Genomic DNA, 10,576 nt, shown 5'->3' on the forward strand with positions numbered 1-10,576 from the left:
TGGATGAGAACCCATTAATTTCAATGGGTCTGCAAAAAATGCTATCTGCATCCGTATGTCTGTTCCTTAACCCCCCCCCCCCCCGAAAAAAAATTTAAAAAAAGAATATGTCCTATTCTAGTCCGTTTTGTGGACAAGGACAGGCACTGTTACAATGGATCCGCAAAAAAAGTTTGCCTTACAGAACATCTTCCGTTTTTTTCTTTTGCGGATCTGCAATTTGCGGACCGTAAAACACATACGGACGTATGAATCTAGCCTAAAGGCTATATCTCTGGCTTTTTTTTGTGGATAACACAGTGATCCTTTTTTGGGTCTAAAGCTTAGATTGTTATCTTTTAGACAAGACCAAGTCACATATCTAGAGATATTAAGGGTAATAAGAGCTGTCCCCCCTACAGCTGTCTGTCATCTCAGCCAGTGTGGAGGAGGGGACCATGATGACAGGCTGCAGGAAGAGATAAACAGATCCTCTCTCCCTATAATAACTGTACCTGAGCTTGGGGGAGTGAAATAGACTTATGTGTATGTTATCATTCCCTCTCCATCAGAGAGCATACATACTTCACATATGGCTGATCTTTTTTTCCAGGAAAGGGGTGAGAAGATAAGCACTTGCCCATCAATCCTCTGTGACTTATTAGGGCTCATGTACACGGGCGTGTCTGCCCTATGCCCATATTGCTGACCGCAAACAGCGGGTAAGCAGTATACGGGCATCGGCCGTGTGCACTCCGTATCATGGATGCGGACCCATTGACTTGAATGGGTCCGCAATCCTCAAGGTACGGAGCGGAGGTGAGGCACGTATTGGAAACGTGGGATTTCGGTCTGTGTCTCCGCACCGTAAACAAATAGAACATATCCTATTTTTTTTGCGGTGCGGACCATCTCTTGCGAATCGCAGACCTATTCAAGTCGATGGGTCTGCATACAAAATGGCATGCACACAAACAGAGCCCCTGCATTGTGGACCACAAAATCTATAATAAAAAAGGGACATTTTCAGGAGGGTTTTTCCAGTTTTACCATGGCTGTTGGGGGAATATTAAAATGTTCACTGTGCTTTTGAGGATCTTTCATTGAGTAGCACACCATGTTCCTTGGTTTTGTTTAATTGAACTTTTTCACCCTAATGTGAATCTCACGCTCCTCTAGTTTTACTTAATTATCTGATAAAAATAGGGTTGCTTGAGGGGAAATGTTTGACAGACAAACGCAGCTACATTTGATTGTTGTTAGGAAGCAGCATTTGTGTAATTTTGCTTTAGTTTTTTAGTTTTTTTTAAGAATAGCTATTTATGCTCTTTCGTTAACTGGTCTCGTATGTAAAACTGAAAGTTTTTTTGTGTGTGAAATATAACTAGAAAGTTTCTAGACATAGTGTATGCAAATATATAGCTGGGTCAAACTTGCATATTGTATTATGCCTATCCAGGATGGACCTTGAGGGTTGGTACTGGGCACAAGCATTCCAGAAATACCAAAGATAAAATCCATGTGTGAAGCACCGTTCCTCAGTGTTGTTTACCCATTTGAATATCTTTCATTGCTACTTTATTAAACAATCAGGAAAGTAAGTCTTCTCCCTGTTTAAAGGGGTTTTCCAAATTTTCGATATTGATGGCATATCCTTAGGATAGGTAATCAGTTCCTGATCAGTGAGGGTTCGACCCCCAACACCGCCAGCCAATAAGCTGTTTGAAGTGGCCGCACTGTAAGCACCGTAACCTCCTCACAGCATTGTACATTGTATCTGTGCTTGGTATTGCAACCCAAGCCCATTCAGTTGAATGGGACGGAGAGGCATATAGGCCATGTAATGAATGAACAAGATGTCACTGTCCTAGGAAGAGGCCGTAGTACTCACCGGAACACCGCAGCCTTTTAAACAGCTGATCGGTCGTGGTTCTCGGAGTCGGACCTCCACTGACTAGTTGGACTTTCCGTCTAGTACCTCGGAACTAAAGCCAAGTTCGGTTTCAAGTTTTAAAGTGGTTTTCCACTTTAAAAATCAACTACCGAAGTTATTCAACGACATCGTGAATAACTAACTTCGGCTAATCGGAGCCCATACATTCTAATACTGTACGGAGACAAATCTCCGTACAGTATTATTCTGAAGTTTTGAACGAAGCGACTTTAGACGAAGCACCCGAAGCTTGCTTAGCTCTACACTAGCTCAAACATGACTGAGCATGTGTGTCCACTTGGTACCTTTACTGAGGTGAGCACAGAAAGGCTTTTCAATAGAAAAAGAAGGTTGCACTATACTAGTATTCCTGGAATATCTGGCGATACCACTTTTTTTTTTTTTCAAAGAAGTGTACAGCATTGCTTGAAAATTTGTGAACCCTTCATAATTTTCTAAATTTCTTCTTACATTTGACCTAAACCTACATCAGATTTTCACACAGGTCCTAAAAGTAGTTAAAGAAAACCAAATCAAATGAGTCAAAAACATGGTCATGTGAATGAATTATGTGAATCTTTAATTTCAGTATCTGGAGTGACCCCCTTGTGCAGCAATAACGGCAACTAAACATTTCCAGTAGTTGTTGATTAGTGCCGTATCTAGGCTTGAATTTTAGCCCATTCCTCCATACTAAACAGCTTTAACTCTTATGTCAATTTCCTCTAATGAACTGCTTGATTCAGGTCCTTCCAACGCATTTCTATTGGACTAAGGTCAGGACTTTGACTTGGCCATTCCGAAACTTTAATTTCATTCTTCTTTAACCATTCTTTGGTAGAACAACTTGTGTGCTTAGGGTTGTTCTCTTGCTTCATGACCAATTTCTCTTGAGATTCTGTTCACGGACAGATGTCCTGACATTTTCCTTTAGAATTTGCTGATATAACTCAATACATTGTTCCATCAATGATGGAAAGCCATCTTGGTCCAGATGCAGCAAACCAAGCCCAAACCATGATACTACCCCTCTGTTTCTCCAAACATATAACACTTCTCATTTAAACCAAAATGTTCTATTTTGGACTAAACCATCCACAAAATATTATTGTCGTGCACACCATTGTTGCTTAGTGTCCCGTGGTGGTGGGCTCATAAACATTAATATTGGCTAATATGAGAAAGGCCTTTAGTTGCTTAGATATTCTCTTGGGTTCCTTTGTGACCTCACAGACTATTACATGACTTGCTCTTGGTGTGGTCTTTGTTGGTCGACCAATACAAGGGAGGGTTCTTGTTTTTTCTTCTTGCATGTGGATTGGTGGGGTCCAAACTCTTTAGAGGTGGTTTTGTGATCTTTTCAAGCCTGATGAGCATTAACAACTCTTCTTCTGAGTTCCTCAGAAATCTCATTTGTTTGTGCCATAATACACTTCCACCAACGTTTTGCGAAGATCAGACTTTGGTAGATCCTTCTTCCTTTAAATAAAACGGGGCACCCACTCCCACCTGATTGATTGTCATCCCATTGACTGAAAACACCTGACTCTAATTTTACCTTCAAATTATCTGCTGATCCTAAGATTTCTACTTTTACAATCTGTGTGAAAATCTGATGTTGTTTTAGGTCAAATTTATGCAGTAATGTAGAAAATTATGAAGGGTTCACAAACTTTCAAGTACCACTGTAAATACAAAAATGTTTAGAATTATGGGCTGGATTTATCTATAAAAAATATTTTTGTGGGATAACCACTTTAAAAAGAAAATGTTTGCCTTAGACTCCACAGGCAGTACCCATTTGGTCAGTTTTCGTAACATGTGACAACGGAGTAATTTTTTTTTTCCTTTTGTGGTGTAGTTTAGACAGCTCAGAAAGACCAAACATCTAGTTAAACAATGTTGCATACATTGAGCTAGATTACTTCCGTGTTCTGACTTTTATTTTTTTTAAATCTGATTTGTAAGGATAATACTTTTTTCTGCTCCAGGTTTTGTAAATGAGACCCATGTTTCCATGCTTCATGTTTTTCTTTAAAGGGATTGTACAGGAGAAATATGTGGCTTTTTTCTTCCAAAAACAGTGCCACACCTGTTGGCATGCTGTGCATGGTATTGCTGGTCAGCCTTGTTTGCTTCAATGAACCTGACATGCATTACTAAACATAACCCATGTACAGGTGTAGCGCCTTCATTGTATAGCAGCTTAGCTTGGTATTGCAGTCCATTCACTTGAATGGGACTGAGCTGCGCCTAGGCCATATGGCCAATAAATGTCACTGGTCTAGACAGAGGCCACGGTGCTCACCAGGGTCTCTTCAAGCATCTGATCGGCAGGATGCTGGAAGTCGCACCTCCACCAATCAGATTCTGATGACCTATCCTGAGGATGGGAAAAAAATATTCTAGTCCCCTAAAAACCGTTATATAATATGCATATACTAACTGTTACTATCCTTCTTCCCCTGCAGGAGCCTTCATTATTTGTTGGACCCCAGGCCTGGTTCTGTTACTACTTGACGTGTGTTGTCCACAGTGCAACATTCTGGACTATGAGAAGTTTTTCCTACTACTGGCTGAATTCAACTCTGCTATGAATCCCATCATTTACTCCTACCGGGACAAGGAAATGAGTGCCACATTCAAACAGATCCTGTGTTGCCAAAGAACAGAAAGTACAAATGGCCCCCAAGAGGGATCTGACCGATCTGCATCCTCACTTAACCATACCATTTTGGCTGGTGTGCACAGCAATGACCATTCTGTTGTTTGAACTGGGACAGTGCAGGTCGAAAGTCAGGACCACGTAGACCATATTGGAGTGTGTGTGTCACTGCAGGATGCTGCAGAACCAGCATAAGGACAGGAACACATTATTTTACTATTCCTCAACAGGCTAACTCCAAACTTATTGAAATGAATGTCTAATACTGCACAATAGCGGCTCACCCATATAGAACATGTTTATGAAATTTTAAACTGCCTTTTCCATAGAAAATAGTTCAATACAAAACAAATAGTAAAAAAAAAAAATAATAATGATATAATCCATGAAAAAAAGCCTACATTTTAGTCCCATCAGCATGCCTGTGATGGACGCTGTTTTGGAGTGGTTTAACATTTCTATAGCTGCACTGCCTTAAAGGGAAAAAAAAGGAAGAAAATAGATATTTTTCTAATATAAACAAAAGCATTGTGCTAGTTTTTGTTGTGTGTAGTCTTTCTCTGTTATATGATGTTTTATTTTATAAATATATAATTTTTTTTATTTTGTACTTTTTTTTTTTTTTTTTTCTAGATGAGGCATTTGTATGACGTTAAAGAAATGCACAACACCTGTCATAACCTCTAGACAAATAAACAGGATTCCAAGTAGCCAAGATTAACCTTGTAATGTGTGCTCGTGTGATAATGGGAGCTGTAGTATAATAATGCTGATTTAGGTAGCGTTCACATTCGACAAAGTTGTCGTGTTTATAAAGGTTTCTGAGGGACCATACTCCTACTTGGCCACCTTGTGGGTTGAAATCTCCAAATAGTCAGAATTCTTTTACAGGCATCCTACTGTACATTTTTCTTTGTAGTGCCAAAGATTTTGGCATGGTTTCAGTATTTTCTTTGAGTGTATGGATTGTGTCTATTTCTAAGCTTATCTGAATATTTATATAAAGTGGAGAGCAACTCTGGTTATCCTTATTACTCTTGGTGGAGCAAGATTTAACTACAGTCTCTCCTCCTCAGGGGCACAACTGTAGAATATTCAGTGGTTATGTTCGACCTAGATCTAGGGGCCTAATGCTGCCTCTACATGGGATGAAGATTTAGCAGATTATTGGGAAGGAAGCGTTCCTTCCCAACAATCTGCTAATCGCTAGCAGAGGAGACCAGTGCATTTACATGTAGCAATCTCCTCCAGAGTATGGGGAGGAGTGATCGCTAATGCCATCGCTCTTCCCCGTATTGTCTCATTATTTCCCGGCAGCAGATTGTGTTTGCACAGCACGATCCGCCACTGGGAAATGATCATCTTTTGTGCAGTATTTGCTGCACAAAAGATACAATTACCCGATGAACGAGAGTTTTGCTTGTTCATCGGGTAATCGGCGGTGCATTTACACCGCAAAATTATCGCTAACGAGTGTTGCTAGTAACGCTTGTTAGCAATGATCGTTTCAACGGTCAGCCGGTGTAAAGGGCCCATAAGCAGGAGTCTAACATAAGGGGGTTCAAAGATTGTGGCTGTGCCTAGACCCAGGTTTAAGAAGGCCCATAAAAGGAGCCTACTAGTACTATAAGTTACATGTGATAGTTGAGAGGTCCAGTTACAGATATTACAGAGTTATGCCTCCGACACTACAGCAAGCCACCCACAGGCCGGTTCTCCTCTTCCTTGTTCCATTTTAAAATATTGAAAATGTGGCACTAATAAGCATTGGACCCTAGGGGTTCTAGGATTAGGCTATGCAATATTTAAGTATTATTGGGGAAATGAAGGAAACAGAAACCTATTTAAGATATTATGGTGTAGGTAACAAGATATTTTTGTAAGACTGGCAAATTATGGCTTTCTTTTTATATATTTGCAGGGAGATACTTCCGCCCATTAATATGCAGAGAAAATGGTCTATGATGACAACAAAGAAAAATGATCCTATCGCTACAAAAAAGGAGGATCCGCAATATTAAGGGGGGTTTCCAAGATTCTGATATTAATGACGTACCTTAGCCTTACTCGCTTGAATGGGACTGAGCTGACCCTCGGACATGTGACTGGTGAACGTGACATCTCTGATCTAGGAAGAGGTCGTGGCGTTCACCAAAGCACCGCAGCTTGTTCAAACAGCTGATCAGCTCAAGATAGGTCATCAGTATCAAAATCTTGGACAACCTCTTTAACAGTGCTGATCAGATTCAGGAAATTTTTATGTTGGTTGATCCAATGGTTCCAATCATTTGCACGTATTGATTATCACAACATTGTGACTAGAGATGAGCGAATTTCCGCTTATGAAATTCGTTCACACTTCGTTTGTTGGTAAAAGGTGAACTGCGTTATAGATTCCATTACCATAACGGAATGCCTTTAGAGGCATTTGTTGCGTCATAATAGAAGTCTATGGCCTGCATAACGGATCTGTCCCGCTTCTGTTATGCAGGAGAGGAGGGCCCAGCATAACGGAAACGGGACGGACCCGTTTTGCAGCCCATAGACTTCTATTATGACGGAATGCCTCTCAAGGTATTCCGTTATGCATTCCGTCATAGAATTGCGTTATGGTCCGTGGTAACGGAATCCATAACGCAATTCCCCTTTTACCACCAAACGAAGCGTGAACGAATTTTAAAATATGAAATTCGCTCATCTCTAATTGTGACATAATGAAGAATACATGCCTGAGTCTTTTCCCCCCAAAGTGCCATCGTAGATGTATCCAACCCTCAACTTTTTATATAAGCTATATTGGTCTATTTGCATTTATTTTAACCACTTCATCTTTTTATAGGAACAGACTGATAAATGGCCAGTAACATATATTAACCTAACTATAGCAATAATACTTCAGATATTGACTCTTGGATGTTTCTTTAGGATGGGTATTTTATTAGATTTTTTTTTATTGTACTTTCTGTAGCTATTGAGTTATGAATTGTAATATTTGATCAAGAGGGAAGCAAGTGGCCATTGATCACACAATTGCACTAGCAATGTGAAGGAATAAAAGGGAGTGTTACTGTAATGGTTGTTGTATATATCAAGTAGCTGGCAAAATGCCATGGGGAAAAAAATGTATAGTAGGTAGGCATGCATTTATGTGTCCTTCTATAAGAAGTAAAAATAAAAATGAATAGCACAACTAAGGGACGTGTTTATTGTGCACTACACTGATGCTATCTCCTTCTGTAAAGGAGGTTTCCCACCTAAACAAGTGATGACCTATTTCTGGGATCATAGTGAGGGTTCAACCTGGGATCCCTGCTAGTTTTCCAGAAGTAAGGTGTTGTAGGGCTAGGGAGCACTCAGAATTTTTCCCTGCACATCACCACCACTGTCTATGTACTTCCACACATTTGAGGTGAGGTGCAGACGTTTGGATAGGAGAGGTGCTGGACAGGTGAAACGGTGAAGGGACCTTGCTTCCTTTGGTCAGGGTTTACAGGTATTTGTTGTTCATTTCAATACAGTAGCTTAAAGGGGTTGTACGTAATTAGAAAAACATGGCTGCTTTATGGTTGTGTGTGGTGTGGTATTGCAGCTCGGCCCCATTCACATTAATGGAGCTGAGCTATGACACAGAATAAAACTCATGGGCCAGTGTGGTGCTGTTTCTAGAAGAAAGCAGCCATGTTTTCCTAATCTTGGACAACCCATTTAAAGGCAAAATGCATCCATTGTGCTCTTCCTTTCTTTGGTGTACTTTGAGGTTCCTATGTCATGCGCCAGGCCCTGGAGTAGACATACCGTAGTGTATGAGATATGCATGGGGTTCTCCTTTTAATGCCACTGTGCATATAAAAAAGTATGGTTCATAATCATATTGGTCTTGCATAAACATGTAAATGATGCATAGTAAAAATGGTTCTTTATAGACTGGTGGCCATCCATGAAAGTTTTATCAAGGAGGAATTTTGCTTTAAAGGGAATTTATTTAAAGGGGTATCCCTTCTCCATAAGATAGAGCATAGCTATTAGATCAATGGGGTTCTTATGGCCGGGACTGCAACATTCACGAGAATAGCTGAGGATAATGCTCAGCTCTTTCCAGCAGTCCCATAGAGAATGGAGAGTATATGCTTAACCAATTACTTCATTCATTTGACAGGGCCCTGTTTTTGTGATCGTAGGGGTCCCATCGGTCAGGCCACCACTGAGTTAATAGTTATCCACTATCCTGTGGATAGGGGATAATTTGACATAACTGGAATATCCCTTTAATTAAAAAAAAAAAACATTAAAGGGGTTGACCACTTTCTGGCTACTGTTCATCAATGTATTTGTAAGATGACTATATGGCATTTACTAATATACTCTTTGTTCATTCTGCACCATTTTCTATATTTCATAAGGTATTCCTCCCTGTTTGTCACATAGAGCTCCTGTCCATAAGATGGCTGCTGATGGAGGACCAGACACATCACTCAGTCTGCAGTGTAGATGGCAGGTGTGGTGTATTTGAGTGGAGAAGGTTGACTGATGTTTCTGGAGTTCTTTTTGCCTGGTCACATGACCCTCCATCAGTGGCCATCTTATGGACAGGTCTCCTGTGTGAATAGCGCAAAAGATTTGCCCAACAAGGCGACACGATTTATGAAATAAAGAAAATGGCACAGAAAATCAACAAGTAAATGTCATATAATCATCTTACATACACTTTAGTCAAAAGTAACGAGAAAGTGGCCACCCCCTTTAAGTCTCTTTTGTTTCTGCTTTTATCCCCAATCTGCCCTCTTAATGAAGACATATGCCTTAACCGCCAGACAGATTAATATCTAGAGATTGCAATAAGCTTACCCCTGTGTTCTCTACAGGTTTTTTTTCAAGACTTTCAGGAGCTTGTCCCACAGACATACAAACACTGTTGGCAAGCCTATCTTCTGTCTGACCTTAAATACATTTGTACCGTCATCTTTAGGGGCTCTAATGTGATGGATCCGTGGTTTCTTTTTTATGAATGGAAGTCATGCCGCATATGAGAAAAAAAGCCTAAGAGCCTGTTCACACAACTTTTTTGGTACTGTTTTTTGCCCGTTTTCTACATCCGTGTCGAATCCGTGCCAAAAACTCCTCTAAAAAGCCTCCCCTTCATTTCAAAGGGAGGCCGAACTTCCTTTTTTTCCATGCTGGAAAAAACTGTGTGAAAAAAAGAAGCAGCATGCTCTATCTTGGAGCAGAATCTGTTGATTCTCCCACTGAAATGAATGGGAAGCTGAAAAAACACGCCAAAAACTACCCTACGTTTTGTTTTTTTGTTTTGTCTCTAGATTACTAAAGCCCTCTGTTGGGCATTTTTGGAGGGTATACATTTGGATACCTGGAAATGGTGTTTAATTGCATACCACAATGGATCTTCACTTCAATAAGGCCTCTTGCACACGACCGTGTGTATTTTGCGGTCCGCAAAAAATACGGATGACGTCCGTGTGCATTCTATATTTTGCGGAGCAGAACAGCTGACCCCTAATAGAACAGTACTACCCTTGTCCATAATGCGGACAATAATAGGACATGTTCTATTTTTTTGCGGACCAGAAATACGGAAACGGAATGCACACGGAGCACCTTCCGTTTTTTGCGGACCCATTGAAATGAATGGTTCCGTATACAGTCCGCAAAAAATCGGAACGGAAACAGAATGAAAATATGTTCGTGTGCATGAGGCCTAAGGCAGAGTCTAAATGATTAAAATTTGGACTCCAATTAACAGACAGAATAGTGCAAGAAGACATCTTGTCTGTTTTCTGGCATAGAGTGATATATGTATATTGTGTCTGAAATATTGAGTTTTTAGTTCTTCACTTTAGAGTATATCTAATCACACCCCTATAAAAATAAACTAATCTTAACCTACTAATGTGGAATAATCGTTTTTCAGCCAAATCTGTGAAGCTTTTGTAGCATATTACAATGCCTTCCATTATTTTTTTTTTGTGAAGTGTAATTAAATG

At 40.2% G+C, this 10,576-nt stretch overlaps 1 protein-coding gene across 1 annotated transcript in view; it reads left to right on the forward strand.

The window, feature by feature from the left end:
* LOC120989272 (lysophosphatidic acid receptor 1-B-like) overlaps positions 1–5,050 on the forward strand; it is a 160,567-nt gene extending 155,517 nt beyond the window's left edge. The window contains 1 exon segment of the mRNA XM_040417264.1: positions 4,384–5,050. Within this exon segment, the coding sequence (XP_040273198.1) occupies positions 4,384–4,685 (302 nt within the window). The 3' untranslated portion in view covers positions 4,686–5,050.
* The last annotated feature ends 5,526 nt before the right edge of the window (positions 5,051–10,576 follow it).

Source organism: Bufo bufo, chromosome 2 (genome assembly GCF_905171765.1).
Source record: "Bufo bufo chromosome 2, aBufBuf1.1, whole genome shotgun sequence".
NCBI classification, from domain to species: Eukaryota; Metazoa; Chordata; class Amphibia; order Anura; family Bufonidae; genus Bufo; species Bufo bufo.